This window comes from Chelmon rostratus, chromosome 14 (assembly GCF_017976325.1).
Source record: "Chelmon rostratus isolate fCheRos1 chromosome 14, fCheRos1.pri, whole genome shotgun sequence".
NCBI lineage: Eukaryota > Metazoa > Chordata > Actinopteri > Chaetodontiformes > Chaetodontidae > Chelmon > Chelmon rostratus.
The window spans coordinates 18465814-18488366 of NC_055671.1; the positions used below are offsets into that span (position 1 = coordinate 18465814).

Here is a 22553-nt window from a genome sequence, read left to right on the forward strand (position 1 = left end):
GCCTCCTATCTTTTTGCTTTCGTCTTTTTCTCTCCCCTCTTGCTTCCATCTTGTTGGTGCAGTACCTATCAACTGGTGACTTGAAGATTACAGAGGCTTTGCTCCAGCAGCACTTTGCTGTGTTAGTGGAAGCCCTGCATTACTGCATCGTGTTCAGTACATACTGTACAGACACACACGGCTAGGGAGGGAAGCTGCAGTTAGCATGCAGGCAGGATGAGATGAATTGTCTGTCTCAGACACTTAATTGCAGACTGTCACTCAAACTATTTAAATATGTGCAATAAGTCATCACAACATTAAAGGGCAGATATCAGCTCATATTGCTTCCACTTTCTTTTATTCTGTGCTTATGTTTGTAGTTTATTATTGTCTAAAATGTTATTCTAGATATTCCTTCAACGAAAAGGCCACAGAAAGTCCAGTATTATTATTTGTCTAATTTCATTTATTATACGATTAGAAATTATTGTTGCATACTGCTGGGAAGTACTGGAAAAGTGGGATATAATAATAAATAATTTGAGATTATATCATCCCTACTGGTTGTCCTCCATACTTTTATGTTTTGGCCAGTATGGCTCTGAAACAAGTATTAAATGCCATTCTGTTCGGCATTAAAAAGTTCTTTAAAAATATAAAATTTAACTTGATGAAGCCTGCAAGAAGCAGGTGTTTAAGAAAGTGTTATTCAACCTTCTGAAACCAACATTTATGATTTGAGGCAGGGCCACTCACAATCACAATACCCAGCCTGTCTGTCTGTGGGCTTTTGTCAGAAGAGCTGCCATTTCCATCACATGTATGCTCGCCCGGGCAGCCTAATGAGACCATTAATGTAAAGGTTGATGTTTGCATATCCCTGAGCGGAAGCTGGGGAGCCAGGTAGAAAAGACGGCTTTTTCTCAAATCCAGTTTAGCAGCATAATGTGACCAACTGCTGCACACACATACACACACACATACACACGCACTGCAAAGACACAGGAAAACACCTAAATGAGTTAAAATCCTCATTATTTATCATTCCTTCTCATACGGTGCTGCGCTGTTTGCAATGCTTGTTTGTGTCTCACGTGTACACCTGTCTCATTGTCTTGCGTGTGCGTGTGTGTGTTTGGTGAACTTGTGTGTCTCTATCAGTGAATGCTCCTTATCAGTTCCTACCATTCACGAAACCTCATGGATGAATTTCAGCTGTGTCACTGCTGCATATTAAAAAACAAAATATAGTGATATTGATATTTTGCGTTGTCATTCTGCAAGAGTAGACATTTTGATTTAATCTCCTGATTATTTTTTTCTCCCACAGTGGAAAAAGCACTCATTCTTATACTTGTGCTTCAAACTCATAAAACAAAAGGGAAAAAAACATTCAGGCAATGTCTACTGCTGCAGAATCAAAGCTGAAAATTCATTTAAGAACATTAAGTTAGTCTTTGATGGAGAAAATCTAATTTTCCTCTTTCTCTCTGTCTCATATCACCCTTTTTCTTTTAATGCCGTCCATCCTTTCCCCCACTCCAACCTTCACCCCCTTCCCTTTCTTGCTTTCCTTTCTAGTGATGGTGGCATGGGTCAGTCTCAGGACGACAGCATTGTGGGTACCAAGCAGTGTCGTCACAGCGTGGCCATCATGCCCATCCCCGGCAACCTGTCGTCCAGCAGTCCTGACCTGCTGCAGCCGGCGACCAGCGTCCTCGACTTCTCCAACCCTGCAGGTGAGAAAACACGGTTTGCTGTTGGTTTTGTTTGCTTTTTCAGGTTTCTAAGGTGATTGATAATGTCACCAAACCTGAGGAAATATTCCATGACTGTGTTCTACAATACGCTGATTGGCTAAATTTAACGTTCATCATAAAAAGCAGAGTTCTCGTTATTTACAACTTTGTTTGACTGTATTGTTGTAGTTTGGGCCATCATTTCTACTGACAATGATAAATAAATTGTAAATAAAATAAAATGTTTGCCAATGAAACATCACAAATAGACAGAAAAGTTTCCCCAGACGTTTAGTAGGTTTTTGTTTGTTTTTTGGGGTGTTAGCTCTGAGGGACTCCTCCATTTCACCTTTGTGCAGACTATTTTGGCATCAGCATGTCCATCAAAAATGAAGCATTTTTTAATATGCATACTTATTTTTTCTTTGAGTGTAGTTCATTTTGTCTCTTTTCCAGCTCAAACACACTGTACGCTCAAAACCTGGAGAGGTTTGGGGTGTTGCACTGAATTTGGACACAGCTACTATTTTCCTTTCCAACGATAGATTATTATCATTATTTCAAGTGTTTCAGATAATCTGACTCAACTGTTGGTCTGTTTACAACCTGTCTGATTGGCTCTACTTTAGCAATTTCACTGGTTCTGAGATTTCAATAATAACCTTGGTGAGTACAATGTTATCATAACCAAAAGAAACAATGGCTGAGGCACCACAGTGGCCTGAGGGTGAAGGCACAAACCACAAAACTGCAAAGTCCACAGTTCGCAGCAGTCCACAACAACAACAACAACAAAACCGAAAACTTGTCTCCCAAATAAAACTCAAACATGAAACAAAGGATAGAACCAAGGCACATTCATGCAAACAGCCTTCTTGTTTGAAAGTCACTTAAGACAATACCTGAATTCGGAAAAGCAGCCAAAGAATAATTTTTTTCACAAGTATTTTGTGCGTGTAAGGGAAGCAAAACTTTAATTACACTAACTCACAGTTGTTCATGACCTTCATGGTCTTATTTCAGGCGTCTCATTCAAACAATTCACTGCTTCTTCCCTGAAGCTGTTTGTCACACTTGACTTGAGACCTCGGCCCCACTCGAACAGCAAAAGCCACTTGTGGAGTGAAGGACTCCAATGCTCAGAGACGCTGCACAGACAACCTGTCACCCTTGAACATAATCGCATAAAGCTGCCATATGAGAAGTGTAGCGTCGTGTGCATTTGGTTTTTCTCTTTTCTCTTATATTGCGCTCTCCTTGACATACAGGCAAAGTCCTCAAAAACACTTATGCTCAGTTGCGCTGACAAAGGAACACAAATTTACTCACTCAAAGCAGGCAACTGGAGGCTACTAACATAGGTGTACACACATATTAACACACACACACAGCCTGGGGTCTCTCTTTTTGAAGTGCCACAGAGCTGTTGCAGAATTGTATCCGTCTGACAAGAATTAACCTCCTGGACTATAAGACTTATTTATTCCTTTCCTGTCAGATGGGTTTCTGCGCCCATTATTATTCAAGCTAACATGGAGCTCTCCCTGTGTGTGATTTGTGTGTGTGTTACTGAGATTGAAATATGGAGAGAGGAGAGAACAGGAAAGAGAAAGCTGAGAGGTGAAATAGAGCGAGAGAGTGAATATGGTCCTGATTTATTCCACCGGCCATTTATCAATGAGCTACACACACGCAGACAAGCGCATGCACACACACGTACACACACCTGCACGTAGATCCCTAGTTTGTAGACCTATACATTACATGTGGTTGTGTTGTACTAGAGTACAAACACACACACACCAACTGCTTCCCATTAATCATCCACCATTAGATCAAGTTTCCTTTCGTCCTCTGCCCTCCCATTAGATTTAATAGTTGGGGGGGGGCAGCCTTCTGAAACTAACCCTGCCCCAGATGCTCTGCAGGACTTGTAGTAATCCTACCTGTGATGTAATGACGTTAGCATAGCTGATGCATCAACATCCCCTCTCAGCTGTCCATACTAGGAAGTATGAGCAACATGGCCGCCAATGTTGTTATTGTTTTGAATTGATCTTAGTTATTTTTATGGTTTAGCGCAGCTCTTCGATTGTTTTAAGGAGCCATTCAGATTGGGTTTTTTAGGATGAACTTCAGATTTTATAATTGCATAACCTGATTTTTTGGCAATTTGCTACAAATCTTATGTCGCATTGTTATTGCCGTGCCGACAGTATCAGTAAAAGTTAGCAATCAAAACTTCAGTTACGAAGTGTTTCGTGCTTCACAATAGCCACTGAACTTATACAGTATAGAGTATGCACATACCAAATAAAGGTAAGCAAAAAAATATGCATAGGCCCTCAAGTTGTTGCGTGACAGGAATGATTGATTTATAAATTAGATTTTCTGTATTGGTTTTGAGCAGAAGAGAAGCAGGAATTGAATCAATGGATTATTTGTTTCACAGAAACAGTTCTTGCCAATTTTGATAATTGCTTAATCATTTAAATTGTTTGACAGGCAAACAATTATCTGGTTCTGAGATGTGAGAGCTGTTTTCTTTTCTTTATAACACTTTGGATTAATTATCCTTCACTGTTTGACTGTCGGTCGGGCGAACATCAACATTTCACAGGCCTTCATAGAACGATTAACCAATTAACAGATCCTGTGCATCCCTGTGCTAAACAACAAAAGCTGAGAGAGTTAGAGAAGTGAGGCGTGCCGTGTTGTTCTTCTTGGTTCTTAGAGAAAGAAGCAGAGCAGCGGTGTCGACGTGTCTTTTCATGCGTAGCTCTGACTGAAGTTGTCCTCTCAGATCCTCCGCTTTCTCTTTTGTCTCTCTCTTTCGTCCGCTCTCTGTGTCTTTCTTCCTCTCCTCCTGCTCTCTCCTCTCGCGTCTCTCTTGCTGTGATTTTAAACAGATGTTCTTCCGTCGACACGATGACTCACTCTCAGCCCCTCTGGTTTCACATGAACAGATTAAGGCTAAACGAGAGACTCCGCTGGTCTTCCCTCCTTTTCCTCTTCTGTCGTGATGCTTCCAGTTACTATGTCTCTTTGTACTCCTCCCACACATGCTTCCTCTCATGTTCACTGTGTTTTCTCTTTTTCCTCTCTGCTTGCCAAGCCCTGGGACTGTACTGTAAGTATACACACCTTCAATGCCACTGTTTGATAATGCTTCAGTAAAAAAATCCTCCCTTACATCTTTTTTTTTCTTGTTAATCCTTGAACTAATTTTCCACACTCCATCTTTGCATCTCTGCATCCATCAACTACATCCTTCAGGCTCAGAGTATCAGCGTAAGGACATTTTTGTCGGTTTTCCCTTTTCACGGGGTCACCTTAGGGTTGAAGTAATCATGTTTATCATTTTCACTTAAATAAAGGTGTGATGTGCTTCTCTCTGGAAAACAGTGGCAATTCCTCAAGGCTAGTTTCTAAATGCTGCTCATTCCTTGTGTTCATCAGAAGTAAATTTATTATTACAAAGAAATGGAGAAATGCTGGACAGTTACCATGATGATCAAGTCGCATGTAGTAACATGTTCCTTCATTCATACAGACATGAGTGCATTTAGAGTCCAGCTGACATTGAATCGCTTGTCCTGTGTTCTTCTTTCAATCAGAAACCACACTGCAGAAATTATATTTTATGTTTTTGGTTTCATGGTGGTACTGGTCTTTGCACGAATTCATTGGAGTACCATCATTTCACTATCCATATGCAGCCAATCGATCACTTAATTTTAAACCATATTTGCATAAAGCAGCAACATCACCATTCTATCACAAGGCAAACAGGGCAAACAGCCCTGCTGACCAACAGCCATCAGCCTGCTGCACAACACAGACTTTGAGCAGCAGCCCACATTAGCTTTCCTGCTAAAGCGTCCTTCTTATCTAGCTTCCAGACACGGACACACGTCTTGTACCGAACCTGAGCTTGTTGAATCAGCGTCCATACAAAAATTCCTGCACAGCTAACATCAGTTTGCAGGCTAGATGCTCAGCTAAATCACATCCAACGGCATGTAAACGCACCTGCAAATGTCACTTAGGTCCGGTTAGATGCTGGTGTGGTCCCTACTCCTCAGTACCACTGATGGAGCAATGTCTGCCCACGGCTTGTAAGCTACAGCGCAAGTTTTTTTGCTTTGTTTCTGGTCCCCCTGCTGCCGGTACCAGAGCAAAGCCCGCAGGCTGCTGTCAGTCAGACACAGCCACCAACACGTCCCTCCAGCTGCTGAGAGAAAACAGAGCATGAAGGAATGTGGCACCTAATGCAACCATTTGGCTTGATTGTGTCTTTTTAATACAAAAACAGGCTTTTATCACATGGAAGCATAAGTAGTGTCAAGCTCGGGCTACGGAGCCAACACTTGTTAGGAGGATAGATTCATTGTTACTTTTAGTCTCCTCGGGGGGATTGGTGATGATAATAAAAACGTAAAAACAACAGCAGCTTTATCCTTTAGTGCTAGCTCTATTTTCAGGAATGAAACATCCTCCTAACAAGTGCAATAAGATCCTTTTTTTTTCATTTGTGTTTATTTATTAGAGCCCTGGTGTTTAACCACAGCTACTCTACTCCCCTCTCCTCTGAATGCCTCAAGCCATCATTCCCTGCCCTCTCCTGCTCTGTATGCTTTCATGTGTGATTTATGTCTTCCGACTGTATGATGGAGTGACAGGGAAAAGCTTTGGCAAACTGCTGAAAGGAGGGCAAGGAGGAAAGCGTGTAGCCTCTCTTAGTGCTGTGTTTGCAAAAACCAAGACTTTTTTTTCTGTTGTAGAAATCCTCTTTGGCTTCAGTCCTCTCTGGTGTTGAGGAAAATGAATGATACCTTATTAAATGTGATAATTGATTGGATGTTTGGCTGGATGGGCAGCGATTGTCCTCCTGCGTGCAGGTCGGGCCGCAGCTCGTCCAGAGGATTAAATATTATTAAGCCCCACGGATATGATAGCCAGCTATTTAGCCAAGAGCTTCCCTCTCTCTAATCACAAATCACTGCTAATGAGACACAGAGCATTTAGCTTCCACTCAGCCCACCCTCACCACCCTGCTGCACATAAACAAGAGAGGAGCTCTGCTGCTGCAGCAACATGGAGGGAGCCTCACAATTGCTCCTCTGATGCAGCCTTTGTGTTTTTGACTCTAAGTATCACTGTTTCTGCACATATATCGCCTTCCTCAGCATTAGAGACAGTAATCGTTTGACTGCCTTAAGCGCATGTGTCATGTCATTTCAATCAATAAGCTCACAGTCCATAGAAAGGTCATTCATATCCAACATTAGCCTAAACATCAAAACATCAATATGTTCACATTGCAGCAACTGTTAAATGCAAAATAGTAAAAAGCAAAGTAAAATCCACACATTCCACAAAGCAGAAAAACATCTGGAGACCAATATATATTCAAGGTACACATATTTTAATGTACAATATATGTAAAAAATCAGAAAAGAGAAATTGCAGGATAGAAAAACCCTTGGCTGCGTATATATGAATAGAAAAAAAAGAATCCATGACTACTTTCCTGTCATAATAGCATATTCAGGAAAGAATTCGAAAGCAATAGCAACATTTATAGACCTGGACACATCCACAGTGATGCTGCTTCCCTCAAAATAATCCTCAATTCTTCCATTCATTCATCACAGATATTGAAAATACAATGACCCTGTATACACACACACACACACAGTGACACACACCAACAGGCTCAGTAAACAAGCAGAGGTGATTGATTATCAGCATTGTAACGTTATTGTTATTGACTTTACCTTCCGCAATTTGTTCCTGCTTATTGTGCTGCCGCTGTAATGATGATGATAATAAAGCTGCCCCAGCTATTTTCATCTGGGCACACACACACACCTAAAGATCCCCACGGTCAGACACATGAGATATCTGTGTGCTAATAAAGGTGAAGGTAATGACTTTGTGTCTGAACACGCTTAACCCTTTTCTGCTTGGTAAACAGGAGGATGCGAGCTCATCAGTCAGACAGACCTTTTGCTTTGTTTCTAGATGATCTCTTCGTGATCTCTCTCTATTTTCAGTTTACGTGATGGAGCTCTTTGGCTGCCTGTGGCTAATGGGCCGTACCCTCCTCCTTACTCAAACACAGGGATCTTTAATGCAATATTTCACTCAGGGGGAACATTTCCATTATTTAACACACATCGCACCGTGTCGAGTCGCGTGCAGCTGCTCCGGCATCAGCTGCCCCACGAAACTGTAGCTTTTATTTCGGCCTATTACTGTTGAATATCGCGTTAAATCAATCAAACAATAATAAGGTATTTCATTTAACATTAAAAACCATGGTCATGGAAGATGATGCAGTTTTATTGTTGTTTATGAATTATTCAGTGTTGCATTCGTTGCATTAAATTGTACATTACATAATGTGGCCCAGTAAATGATTTAAGTTTTAACGGTTAATTATTAAATGAAGAAAGTGCGTTTTTTTTTTTTTACTTAAGGACCATCATAATCTCAATAAGAGGTTTTCTCCATAATGTTAAGTAGAACTTAAATGTGTAACTATCAGACACAAACGTATGACCAGGTCGCCTAACAGACAGAAAGTGAGCGAAGCGTATCATTGCTCCTGATGCATGTTTAGTATGAGATTGAGGGGGAGTCCCTCCTCAGCTTTTATACAGTTCAGGTTGCATCACCAGCTCATTTCATAACAAGGTGCATGACCTTTTGGCAGGATGGATGAACTTCCCACTTAGCATTCAAAGTTATACTGCTTCCCAAAATGTCAGTGGATTTAGGCTCCGTCTCTCCTTATCAGCAATAGTTGTGCAGTTTCTCTCATTTATGGACTTCCTCTTTGACACAGACACACACACACGGGAGAAAGTCTTTCACCTCCCCAGATGAAGCTCTTTTAAACTGACTTAACTTACAATTAGTTTCTTAACATCTTAATAATGATATCTGTGCAGTTATTTCCTTCACACCTGCCATTACTGGCCCAGGCCACATTTCATAATGTTCACATTATTGGTATATTGCTCAAGACACACTGGTTTTATGTGCCGAATTAGTTTTTTTGGCTTTTGTTACAGTGTTGGCCCCCACACTCTGTAACCATCAACTCGTCCAATCCTCCACCAGTCACTGACAGCTCTCCCTTTTTCCTCTTCTTCAGACATCCCAGACCAGGTGATCCGGGTGTTCAAGGCCGACCAGCAGAGCTGCTACATCATCATCAGCAAGGACACTACTGCCAAGGACGTGGTCGCCCACACCGTCAATGAGTTCGGCCTCATCGCGGCACCTGAGACCTACTCCCTGTGTGAGGTATCCGTTAGCCCGGAGGGAGTCATCAAACAGCGCCGCCTGCCCGACCAGCTCTCCAAACTGGCTGATCGGATTCAGCTCAACGGCAGGTGAGGAAAAAGAATTACACAACTGTTAAATGTCATTTATTGAAAAATGTTATACACAGAACATTTAAAATGCATGTGCCGTAGCCCAAATGTGGTGGACATTAGGGTGTTTCTGCCTCTGCAACTTAAACTATGCAAGGCAGCAAACAAGAACTAATATACCAGGAAGGAAGTATTTCATGGTCAGGGAAGCACATTGGTCCAGGAAAAAAGCATGGACATGTATTTACAGCAGATCCACAATGGGAATCTTGGACAGAAAGCAGCTGGAAGCGGAACATAGACTGTGAAAATTTATATACACTTATGTCTTGTTGAAGACTTGAATGACTAAACCAGAGCGATAACCCACAGTGCTTGCACTACATGGCCAGAATTCTGAGACATTGGAGATTTTCCTTCCTTTTCTTTTCCAAATTATTTCTGGGCTGGTTCAGCCTACGCAAGGCCACACTGTGCTCAGCATTTTGCATGACTACTGTGAGCTTTATTCTGTAAATAGATTTCTAGCCATTGCAGAATAATCCGATACCACACTTTACGAGGTACTATTCTGTGAGTTGTTAATTCGCTCCACAATCTCCAAAGTGTAAATCAGTTCCTGAGTAAATGACTCAAGTGAAAACCAGCAGGACTCCAGGTGCCGAGGAGCTGGATCTAGAACTGCTGTCCTAGTTCAGTGAAATGAATAAATCAGGTGGTGTATTGCCCCATAAAATGACTGGAAACATGTTTGGTTGCTAGTTGTTCACATTGAATTGCATGTAATGCTGGTCAAGTGCCTTTGTGTGATGATGTGTGTTTATTTTGAACCAAAACACCATTGCCGGTATGTTTTTTTTTTTTTTTTTAAGATGTCTGCAAGTCAGTGGTACATCACACTGTCGTCTTGATGCCAGACACATTCCCTTTTTAAGATGAAAGTTAGTAGGACATGAAGGCTAATTGGACTGCAGCCGTAAAGTCTGCTTTAAAACGGCTCCTCTGTCAGTTTTTCACACTTTTCTCCCTCTCTTCCTGGTCTCCCGTGGTCCCTCATCAGTCCCCTCCCAACTAGGTTAGCATGAATATTTCATCCTCTGTCAGGGGCCTCAGCAGACAGCATGGCACGTCTGGAATTATTCATACACACACTCGCATGCACACGCTATAGATACAGACTGTCACCTTCTTATACACGCTCACGCATCCAAACACAGACAGACATGCAAATACTGTGTTTACACAACCATATGAATGTGTACGCGCTTGCATCTGCGTGCACAAATTCTTACCAAGAAAGTCTCGAACATGTATGAACAGAGATGCTCTCAACTAGCTAGAGGACACTCTCCCTGTGTTTTTGATTTATGGCCAAGCTGCACAGGGGAAAAAATGTCATACTGTGAGATATTGGTAGGAAAAAGATTGTTTTTGCTGTGAAGGTATGAACATGAAATATCTATGGATAGCTCTTCTCTCGAATACTTCATTCTTCAGTATCCTACTGTACTTATTCACAGCAAAATACAACATTTGCAGATTGTTCATCTTGCTGACAAATTGACCATAAACTGACATGTATGGCAGTATTTGTACATGTACACATATACATGGTGCAGTGTCAGCAGTATGTACACGTAGTATGTATTCTGCAGAGTTTGCAGGAGTTTTCAGGAGCAGGAGGCAAATATATCTTTCCCTTCTGTTTCTCTGTATCCCGCCTCCTCCGCCTCGCTCCCTCTCTGCAGCTGATGATTGACAGACGGTCTAACAGGAGACAGGCCAAGCCAATGGCGAGCCTCGCTCACACTACTGCCAAAATATACACACACACAAACCACCAATGGCAATTTACACTGGCTTAGTTCCAGTGACTTAGCACCACTTTGTCTATCATTAATTTAGGCTCCTCTCCATATGTACAGAGTGTTTATTTTTTATAGATGATTAATTTTTGTTGAACAAGTCTTCAGTTTGTTAATGTAACTGATTGACTAATTGATAAAATTGAACCAGTAAAAGATTAGTTAAAGCTCTCCTTTACTCCCATGTCCTTTTGTCTTCTCTCCACTTTCCTCCTCTTGTGTTATCTTCCCTCCTTTCCTCTCCTCTTCTCTTGTGTCTTCTTGTCTCCTCTTGTTTCCTTTCCTCTCCTCTTGTGTCCTCTCGTCCCTTTTCATCGTCTTCTCTCTTCTCACCTCGTCTCCTCTCCTCTCCTCTTGTCCCCTGTTGCCTCTAGTCTCATCTCCGCTCATCTCGTCTCATCTCTTCTCTTCTCCCTTCCTTGGGTCTCCTCTCATCTCCTCCTCTCTCCTCTCCTCTTGTCTCCAGTTCCCTCCTCTATACTCACCTATGCTCTTCTTGCCTGGTCTCCTCTCCACCTCTCTCCTCTCCTCACGCCTCCCCTCTTCTCTCCTTGTCTTCTTCTCATCTTGTGTTAGTTTAGTGTTTTTACATGTTGTTAGAAAGTCCTAAAATGTCTCAAATTTTTATTTGTACCTCCAGCCTTCAATGAGGTCTTCAGGTGTTTTTTGAGCTCTTCAAATAGTTCCCGCTTCGATCTGAGTGTGAAACATGTTGGGCTTTATCCTAAATGTACATTAAGCTTGATCTTCTCACCTCACATCCTCTAATCTCCTCTTGCCCGCTGCTCGTCTCTCCAGCTCTTCTGGCAGAGCAACAGAGGCCAATTTAGAGCGATATCCATGCCAACACTTTGCCCCTGAGGGCTGCAGGTCTGCAGGGCGTGAAGGTGCTGCATTCCTACATGACCGCATTACAGCTCCATTAGAGTGGAAGTGGGGGGTTATAGATTTATAAACATAGAAGCACATAACAAGGTAAGAGAGATGGCCTTCTGCTGGAAGCTCTCCCAGAAAACTGCTGGAGATCAAGGCTAAAGAGAAATGGCTCTTTTCTTTCCTCTCACTCATGCATCTGTCGTTTTTCCTGCCTCCCTTTTGCTGAGCGCCCCTCTCTCCTCTCTTACTCTCTTTCTTTACCCCAGGGTAAAATATGGCTGTAATCTATCAATACCATCGGTGTTAATTCCCTTTCCTCGAACCTATCTTAAATTGCAGACAGAAAATGTGGCCCTGTAAGATGAAATGTGAATGAGTGGAACATTCTAGAGATTTATCTGGGTTTTTTTAAACATGTGCAGAAAGTTACAGCTGGACGAAAAACTGGATCCTGTCCACCCACCTGTCCGCCTCTGCAGCCTGTATTAAAGCATCTGAGGATACTGCAGATCTAGTACCTGCTGCTCTAAAAATACAGATGACATCACTTTCAAAGTATTTTACTTTCTTAGACGTAGTTATTCCCCTTCTCTTTTTATTGTCTTTTCTTTTGCAGGATTTGTGGCACTCATGGGGTTTCTCAGATATTATACACTTCTTAGATTTGATAAATTGGCAAGAGAAGTCTGGGGATACCAGAGAATTGTACAGATGAATAACTTTATAGAAAAAAAGGCAAAATCTAGTTTCTTAACACGTTCATCGCATCGATTGCGGTTTTCATGTGTTGCTATAGAGGAGTCTAAACTTTTTCTTTGTGAAACTTTCCTCTCAACTTTAACAAACATTAACAAACTAGAAATAATACTTTGACTTGATAGTAACACTCCAACTACCACACCTTATCCTCTGTCCCTCTGTTCTCCTCTCTGTAGATACTACCTGAAGAACAATATGGAGACGGAGACGTTGTGTTCAGACGAGGACGCTCAGGATCTCCTCAGAGAGAGTCAGATCTCACTGCTGCAGCTCAGCACCATGGAGGTCGCTGCCCAGCTCTCCATGAGGGACTTTGAGCTCTTCAGGAACATCGAGTCCACAGAGTATGCAGTTGTTTAACATTTTGATTGGTTTCTATAAAAGCAAACTTCAGAAAATGCTTTATAGTCAAGACAAAGGATAAAAAAAAAAGATCTAGATAAATCTAGAAAAATCATCACAGTGTTGTTGTACATTGTTAACTTCTTTGTCATGGCTTCCAGGTATGTGGACGACTTGTTTAAACTAGACTCCTCCATGGGAAGTGGTAATCTGAAGCAGTTTGAGGAGGTGATAAACCAGGAGACCTTCTGGGTGGCCACAGAGATCCTGAAGGAGCCCAACGCCCTGAAGAGGATGAAGACCATCAAGCACTTCATCAAGATCGCCCTGCACTGCCGAGAGTGCAAAAACTTCAACTCCATGTTCGCTATAATCAGGTGGGCTCAGCATAGAAGCTGTCTGAAGAGTTTCTGTGTATGTTGGCTTCTTAATTAAGTGTGGTGACACAATGTTTCATCGTATTCCTCATTGTTGCCTCAGTTGTAGAGTAATAGCAGCATCAAAGACAAGATTCTTGTTCTGTGAGGACAGCTAGCCATTTACCACTTTCTTGCCAAATGAGCTTTGGCCACTCGTCTCCTTCCCCACTTCCTCAAGAGAACCTGCCTCACCTCCTCCCCTCTCCCTCCTCCTCCTGCCAGCTCTCTGAATGAGCCCTGATTCTCCCAAACCACACAGACTCTGCCTCAGCAACCTTACAGCATCCCAAGAGTCCCATAGCAACGGCTGCATTTATTGTTTGTTGCTGTTGTTAATTCCCCGTGGCCTCTGTGGTTTTGGCTCGAGATGGCTGTTAGACTGAGCTGAGGGTGTGTGTGCTGTGGCCCTGTTATAAGGGCTAAAACCCACAGGAGGGGAGGAATTTTAGTGCTGGTAGTGCGCTTTAGTGATGAAATTGGAGATTTGATTTTGTTTGAACCAACCACTATGTGCATATATATATATTCATGTGCAAATGTTTGTGTGTGGCCGAACAGGTAGTTGTGAGCGTGTGTGTGTTTGTTTATGCCCACGTTGCTGGTTTGATAATCCTCACTTCTGTTTTGCCTGTACTTGTTATTCTGAAAGCATCCTAAATTTCATTTTGATGCAGATGACAATACTTTTCATACACTGCCATCCTATATATCTCTGGCTACATCAAATCTGCAAGCAGATCGACGTCCTGCAGCTGGTCCTTATTGATCTTAAACTGGTGTTACACAAACTAAGAGCAAGAACAAACAAACACAACGAAGACCAAGACAAACCAAAAACAAATGCTCTGCAGAAAACATAGCCATCTGCCGTTTCCTGTGTATATGCCTTTAATGGCTTGAACAGATGACATTCTACAAATACTTTGGGCTGTGGGTAGATGATAAATGATCTTTTGAATTACATGTTTAGGAACTGTCAAAAACCTTAAGGCTCAACTTACATTAAAAAACATTAATAAAAGGCTACAATAAAAGACATTTTTTAATCCTGTAGCGCCTTTTAATGAAAGCAGAGGATGTACTCAACTCTGAAGCTTATGTTGTGCATCCTGACTATGATTAAGCTAAGCTAATTATTTTTTTTATACATACAGTAGCATTGTTGTGGCTTCGCTGCCAGACTGTGTTAGTGGGACCTGGAGATGATGCCAGCTCCTCCTTCTTGCCCCATGTCTGCTCATTTACTGCTGCAGCAGTGTCCCAGTCCCCAGAGTCATTATTCAGAAACAGCAAGTCATGTTCTCTCTGTAGCCCAGCCTGGTTAATTGGTTGTTTAGACGCGTTTGTTTTGCAGAGTGCTGTTTTCAATCTACAGTATAAATGATAGGATATTGTCTGCAATGTTACTGCAGCATACATTTAAATATGAATGCATGAAGATGCAGTTTTGCAATAACTATTATTGTGTAATAATATGTTTTTAATAATTGAAGTGAAAACAGTTTCTCTTGACTTTCTCACTCATGCTAAGCTGCCTTGTTGATAGTAATTATAGTAATAATACTAATAATAATAAACTTTATTTGTATAGCAACTTTGCAGCTTAAAGTTGCTGCAAAGAAATTACATGTACCAAGTGTTTCACTTAAAAAAAACAGCTCATATGGGACGGAGTCCACTTTAGATCTGGTCTCAGTTTAAGGAGCTGAGCAGTATGTTGATCTTTTGCTCGCTGCTGTAAAAGGCACTTTAGGACAGGAGTGTCTGACCTCCATGTCCCTGTACACTCCTCCTCACAGCAGGATGTCTTTGCACATATGGCTCTCTGATGCATAACCTGCCTGGTGACAGGGGCATTGCTGCTATGTGTGTGTGTGTGTGTGTGTGTGTGTGTGTGTGTGTGTGTGTGTGTGTGTGTGTGTGTGTGTGTGTGTGTGTGTGTGAAAGATTACATGCAGGGTTTCCCATAGTGTTTTATAGTAGACACTCCCTGCTCGTCTCGCATCCACTAAAGTCATTTATGCAGGACGCACCGGTTTATTTTTGTATGCATTGACGTGTTTAAAACAGGGAGAAGTGGTAGATATGATGAGTTGAGAGTAAAGAGAGACCCCAGGAGAGGGATTTGGATATAAGATGAAAAAACAAAACCTACCAACAGAGACGAAAGTGGGGAGAGCACAGACAGGTAGCAGCAGCAGTGGAGGGGGGACGGACAGTTGATGGGCCAGAGAGGAAGGGACAGAAACTGGACAGAAAATGAAAGACGAGAGCAGAAATAAATGCTGTGCCAGTCATAATTATCAGCTGTCTAAATGAGTCTGCTCAGAGATGACTTCGCCTCCAGGGTTCTTCTGCTCTGGAAAACGGAGACCTCGCTTACTGAACATGGTTAGCTCATGGTTATCTCGAAAGGCCTGTGTGGGGTTTTGATTGGGATGTATGTATCGTACGCTAAAACTGTTCTTTCGTCTGTCTCCTCCACCCTCCTTTACCTCTTCTGCTTCCTTGCTTCTACCTCTGTTCTCCCTTCCCTTCTTCCAACCATGCCCTATTTATCTCTGTCTCCCCCGCTTCCCCTCTCCCACCCTCCCTCCACCTTTCTTCCCTCCTGTAGTGGTTTGAATTTGGCACCGGTGGCTCGGCTGCGGAGCTCGTGGGAGAAATTGCCCAGTAAGTACGAGAAGCTGTTTGGAGACCTGCAGGATGTCTTCGACCCGTCCAGGAACATGGCCAAGTACCGGAACATCCTGAGCAGCCAGAGCATGCAACCGCCCATCATCCCACTGTTCCCAGTGGTCAAGAAGGATCTCACCTTCTTACATGAAGGTAGACAGCTTAGTGGAGAGCCCAGATTTTCTCTATGTGCTTTTGTTTGTGTGTTAGCTACTGACGTGTTGCTACATTTCCTTTAATTATCTGTAAGCTAAAAACTGAAGCCATCTCTGAAATTTTACATGTCATTCTGGGCAGTTCGCTGTCCCCTACTTCCTCTGTGTTGTGCAGAAGGTCATTTTCAGTCTCACTCTGGAGGTTTACTTCTGCTAAAACCTTCCCCATCTTGCCTTTTTAAGATATCACACTGACTCAGGTCAGAAGCACCCAAACTGACTTCTCCTTAGAGCTTTTCTCTTAAATGTACGGCCATGTGAGGAATTGAAAAGAAAGTTTCCCTAATTGTGCAAGTTGTTAAAAATTCTCAAGTGGCCCAGCATGACTCAGTGTGAACGACAGACACCACTTTGATCTCCTAGAGGCACGACAAGAAGGAGACCAGAACAAGGAGATTTTCACTTTGAAGATTTGACTTATACAATAGGAATATTGTTGTGATCTTGCAAATGTCCCACATTATGAATCATTTATCTCCTTTATAAGTTTGACAGCTGACTTCACGCTCACTGTTTGTGCATGTATTTGTGCGTTTCGTGGCTGTGTCCTTCCTCTCAGGCAACGACTCCAGCGTAGACGGCCTTGTGAACTTCGAGAAGCTGAGGATGATCGCCAAGGAGATCAGACACGTGGTGCGGTTGACCTCAGCCAACATGGACCCTGCCCTCATGTTCAGACAGAGGTTGGTTATTATTGACGCAGAGACTCCTTGAGATTAACCAATTTGTTGTTACTTGATGCTGTTGGGGCCAGTTTCACAGATACGGGTCGCTTAAAACCTCCATGGGGGCATTAATTAGCTATATCAGAAAAGTGTTGCTTCCGAGCATTCTCTCTAATAAAGCCAGGAAAACTGAGAACTTCAGTGGCTGATGTCGTGAAAATGCTTTTTTGAAGAAAATGTGTTGGGAAAAGAGCCTGACGTGGCTCAGAAATCATCACAGGACCCAATTAATGGTGGATGTGTATAGAAAGACAGTCTCCAATTACTTTACTGTGAACAAATACGTTACCACAACATCAACCCCTTCAGTTCAATGTATCTTTGAAACTGACTCTTCCTGTTTCCCATCAGCTAGACTGCAGCAAAACTGCTACCTCTCAGAAAGAGGCATGAATGCAGAGAGTGGAGCAAAGTAGATTATAGGTTTTTAGAAAAGACACCTTTACTACTACAAATGTGAGCGAAAGGGGAAGCACAACACTCCATACCTCCACCAGCCAACCTGGATCCTTCACCAGCAGGATCAGGCACACACTCGTGGTCTGGTTCCATCAATTCCCATTCACTTCCTGTCCAGGTCACGGCTCTTGTGGTTTCGATTGGATTCCTCTGCTGGAATGTAACAGCACGAAGACACAAGGCGTGGATGGACTGGAAGTGAGGTAGAATTGATGCCAACCGCAGTGTGTAGTTCACTCAGTTTGTATGTGTTTATCACAGTCGGTCACTGTTGCAGTGCATGACTGCCCCCTGCAGACACTCCCTCCATACTACAAGCTCAAGATATCAGAGAAGACTTTTATTTAAGACTCTTTTCAACATCATCAAATGTGACAAAAGCTCCAAAAACCCCAGTAAGTGACACAACGACCATTTATCCCGAGTGCGTGACACACAAGGCCATAACACGCACTCTCCAGGTTGATATGGGGAGGTGTCATATGTCTGGTGTCGTCCATCTCCAGTCATTTCCTGTTTGTTTGTTGTGGCATGACCTCTACATAGTCTTGTCCACCCCGACCCCTGAACTTGTCTTTAAGTCACGCTTCAATCTTCACGCCTCTTGCTTGCAGGAAGAAGAGGTGGAAGAGTTTAGGGTAAGTTTGTCCTGGTACCGGGTTTATCCTGTTTCAGTCTGGACCAGCAGAAATTCAATCCACCCTGCACCCCCACCACCACCATAAGCTCTGCATGCCCCCCCTTTAATTTACCTGACTGTATATGTGTGTCCGCCTGTGCTTGTGTGTGATTAACCCTTCCATTTGCAGTGCCATTCACCTCAACCATACAGAAGTCCATCATTGACCCATTCATTGTTTGTTCATAAGATTGTTTGAGTCATATAGTAGCTTGAAAATAACACTTTTGTTTTTAGCAAGATGGTCTAGACAACTTCACATAGCAGTTGGTAGGTATTAAAGAAAATTGTCTAAAATTTCAGATTTCTGGCATTAACTTTTAGCTTAAGTTCACGTTAAAATGTTATTGTCATCAATTGCACTTGAGTGAAAACGTTCTTTTCTTGGGCCAATGAGAAAATAACACAACTTTAAATCACAAACAATCAACAAAAAAGTCTCAGAGAGGCAGTGTGTGACTGCACAGAATATCATAAATATTAGATGATGACATTAAAATGTATAAAGTGAAACAATCTCACATTAAGTTCATTTAGTATCTGTTCTAGAGCTTTTGATCATATCACATGATCTCCACCAGCAGATGGAGTTTACAGTGGAATTGTAGATGTTCAAGTTTCCATGTTTTAAGCCAACATGGACCAGATGTCCTTGAAGTGCTCAGAAAAATTAAAATATGAACATGTGCAATTCCATGGCAACTGGCCAAGTCAGCTGCTGCTCCTGCGGAGGATAATGTGATATGATCGAAAAGCTCAAAGCTCAACAAAGACTATTCACAAAAACATTCATCTCAGAATGAGAAGCAATGATTTGTGCCATATTTAGATAGTACAAACAGAGCTATCACCACATGCTAAAAACATTTACACCATTACACCGTCTCAACGTATGAATACCAGCACACTCGTCCATTACAACTCAATGCCCAAGAATGAACTTCGAAGCTAAGATAAAAAAAACTTTGAATGGCAAAGTAAGAGGAACCATGAACGAGAAATATTTACAGATACTATTTGACTCAGGTTTGGTGTATCTGCATCCCGGCATAATATTCCCCATATCGAATCTTGTGCATCTTTTGTTTCCTAACCCTTTTTGCCTCCATCTGACAGAATGTTCTGCTGTTCTGTAACTGTGATAGCATGGCACACGAGCGAGAGCTGCCTCCCCCCCAGCTGCATGGTCCTGTTTTAAAATGCTATGCTCCAACACAAAGACAGATGTACAGATTTTATAGCAGAAGGGATGTTTGATGATAAAGTAGCTGTGCCTGTGTTGTTGGTGATTGGACTGATTGTTGTTTGCCGTTCTTTCCTTCCCTCTTTCAATCTGCCTCTTTGCTTTCTGTCTTTGTACTTTTATTTGCATTTCCTCTGTTTCCGTCTTCCTTCCACATCCCTTTGTCCATCTTTTACTTTGTTTACTTCATCCCACCTCTGCCTTCCCTCATTATCCTCCTTCCCTTTTCCTTCCTCCTTTCCTCTTCTTCCTTCTGCCTTCCATTCATTAGGTCTTTGAGTCAGGGCAGCACCAATTCCAACATGCTGGATGTGCAGGGCGGCGCCCATAAGAAGCGAGTCCGTCGCAGCTCGCTTCTCAACGCCAAGAAGCTGTACGAAGACGCTCAGATGGCCAGAAAGGTGAAGCAGTACCTGTCCAATCTGACGGTGGAGACGGACGAGGAGAAACACCAAATAATGTCTCTGCAGTGCGAGCCATCCTACAGCACCTGTGAGTAACACGGAAACTGAGATTTTTATCCATCTATGTATTACTTTTATGTATTTTGGCCTCTGTCCTTTCTCTTTTTTTTGCTGTAATTTCACTGGTTGATAATTGATCTCACAGTATATCCTTCCGTGCACACATCTTGCATTTGTATTATTGGCTTGCACTGCCACCTAGTGTATTTTTCTATTTAGTATTTAATTTAAACCATTTCTGTCCTTCTGCCACCTGTAAATTTCTCTTTGTCTGTAAAAATCTATCTATAATTTGCAAATGTCTTGCAGAAAAGAACAGGAATGAATTGATTGATCAGCTGATAGATAGATGCTAAAGTATGTTTGTATTGTATCATCTAAACCCTCCGAAGAACAAAACATGCACGCAATATTATGAGTTTTTTGTCTCAGTGGTTTCATGTAACCTAAATCTGAGATTCTGTAAATCGACCTGAGTTTCTGCTCAGGCCTAAAAAGTCTTCAAACACATGAAAATGTGATTTTTAAAAACATTTAGTAGATCTTGAGAGGTTAATAGATTGAACAAAGAACCCGGGAAGGATGTGTGAAAACAGTGTTTCTCAGATTCAGTAGATATCTGACACATCTGCTGTGTCTTTATTATATTAAAGTAATATTTATTAGAAAACATATGTATCCACTTACCAGAGGTATTTCCTTTTTGACTCTATTTCCCATCTACGAATTTACCTCACACCAAAAAACTGTACTTTACCTCTTCAAAAAGTTTAAAGTGGTGGATGTTTCGAAGTAACGTTGCTTTGTTCTTCTTCTTCCTGTGGATGTAGTGTCTAAGAACTTGAGTGAGAGGCGATCCACCAAGTCGGACATGTCTCCAGTGTCTCTGCGGTCGGCTCTGCCCTCGGGGAAAACCCAAAACAGGGTGTCACAAGTCCTTCAGGTCCAGGTCCCACTGAACCCGCTACGAAAGAAGAGCACTGCCAAGGACATAGGCACACCGAGTCAGTACACCTGCATTATGCTATATATCATTATGTTTATGCTTTACTTCTTCATGCATCTTTCTGTTTAGTATTTAATTTAAACCATTTTTGTCCTTTTTCACTGGGAAAACCCGAGTGGAAGAAAACTTACATTTCCCAGTTCTGTATTATTGCAGGTGTGTAACAGACTCTCAGGATAGGTAACTTTACTGGAACCCTTTTCTATCTCTCTTTTCTTCTCCAGACTCCAACTCTCCCCAGGTGGTGAAGAAACCTCCAGTGAACTCATCAGAGGAGTGGAGCAGCAAGAGACCATCTGACGACACCGTCTCCACCATCTCCTCCCTTCACTCCAGCCCCACGGTGTCGCCGCAGGGCTCCCCGCGCAAAGGTGCGCTGCAGAAACTGTGCTTTTCACTCCGTATGCTTTAATCCAAGGAAAGTTACACTCGGTGAAGAGGAGGCCCAGGGTAGTTTTAGTGAAACAGTCGCCTCCAAGCAGAGATGAGTTTCTCAGAAACCATGTCATGGGTGGATCCTCGTCCATGTAAAGTGTAAATTTATGGTTAATTTTCACACTTTTCCTTTCTTGAAAACTTTTGCAAAAATGTGAACAGAGTATCTCTTTCATCTATGATGCTCACTTTGTCCTGAGCATCCTGTGGGCACCCTCTGGCCTAAATCGCCAACCATCCTCTTGTTTCAAAATGTATAAAAAGCCCTCATTTTCATCTCTCACTCCCGCTTTCCTTCCCTCTTTTCAGTGGGAGGCGTGGCCAAGTCCCAGAACTCCAGCCAGATGAACTTGTCGGGGTCTTCGTCTTCGCTGACCAGCGACGCCAGCACGAAGGCCGGCACTGTCAGCCTGCGCAGCTACGGCATAGGTGGGGCTCTCCTCCACAAGAGGATCCTACAGATGACCAGGCAGCACAGCCGAGAGAGAAGCAGGGAGAGGGAGAATCAGACAGGGGAGGAGGAGAAAGGAAGTGAAGTGGAAGAGATGACGCAGGAGGAGACAGAGGCAGTGCAGGGAGGCTTGTTTCCTTCAGAGCACAGTAGAGGGAGATCCAGGCAGCAGAACAACCAGGGTGCACAGGCAGACTCAGAGCTAATGCTACGGAGGGTAAGAGCAGGAAGGAGAGGCACGCATGAGGTGCATCACATGGCCCAAACTAGGTCTCCTCCCAGTCTACCCAAGCCTCTGTCACCTCTCACCCAGCCCCAGCTAATGAGACCCAAACCCCCAGATTCCCCCATCAGGCCGAGGCTGATGTCACCATTCAGGATACTGAGGGAAAGGAGTCAGTCCAGAGGGAGGCCAGTGGCAGTCAGGCCACATCTGAACGGTGGGGAGGGACCGGGTGAGGCTGTGCCCTCCTCACCTCAGGATGAGAGACAAAGAGAGGCAGAGCAGAGAGCCAGGAGGTCGGTCAGCCCCTTCCTCTGGCTCTGCAGGGACAGACGTACCAGGAGAAAGACCGTCTGACAGACGGAACAGATTCGTGCACTTATTTACTGAGCAGAAACAGAGACTCGGAAGAAAACTGAAGCTAGTGGTGTGAATTTTTGTCAGCGGTTGATGATCGACTACCTTTCCATCACATATGATAGCCTGTTAAAGTGTTTGTGAGAGAAAAGAGCCTCGTGTCCACCATGAGTCATAGGAAGGGGTGAAAAAGTCTTCACAGTGGACATTCAGAGCAGATAAGAAAGAATAGATGTTGTTTGCAGCAGTG

General features: G+C 42.8%; 1 protein-coding gene across 7 annotated transcripts in view; it reads left to right on the forward strand.

The window, feature by feature from the left end:
• Positions 1 to 22553, forward strand: part of LOC121616824 (rap guanine nucleotide exchange factor 6-like) — a 147009-nt gene that overhangs the window by 118381 nt on the left and 6075 nt on the right. For 6 of the 7 annotated variants that reach the window (XM_041951638.1, XM_041951640.1, XM_041951635.1 and 3 more), the window contains 11 exons: positions 1564 to 1721; positions 8887 to 9127; positions 12786 to 12953; positions 13113 to 13328; positions 15988 to 16199; positions 16821 to 16944; positions 18060 to 18083; positions 19639 to 19859; positions 20662 to 20835; positions 21062 to 21208; positions 21582 to 21701. In XM_041951638.1, coding sequence (XP_041807572.1) covers positions 1564 to 1721; positions 8887 to 9127; positions 12786 to 12953; positions 13113 to 13328; positions 15988 to 16199; positions 16821 to 16944; positions 18060 to 18083; positions 19639 to 19859; positions 20662 to 20835; positions 21062 to 21208; positions 21582 to 21701 — 1805 coding nt within the window. The remainder of the gene's footprint in view (positions 1 to 1563; positions 1722 to 8886; positions 9128 to 12785; positions 12954 to 13112; positions 13329 to 15987; positions 16200 to 16820; positions 16945 to 18059; positions 18084 to 19638; positions 19860 to 20661; positions 20836 to 21061; positions 21209 to 21581; positions 21702 to 22553) is intronic. The other variant, XM_041951637.1, reaches the window with a different exon arrangement.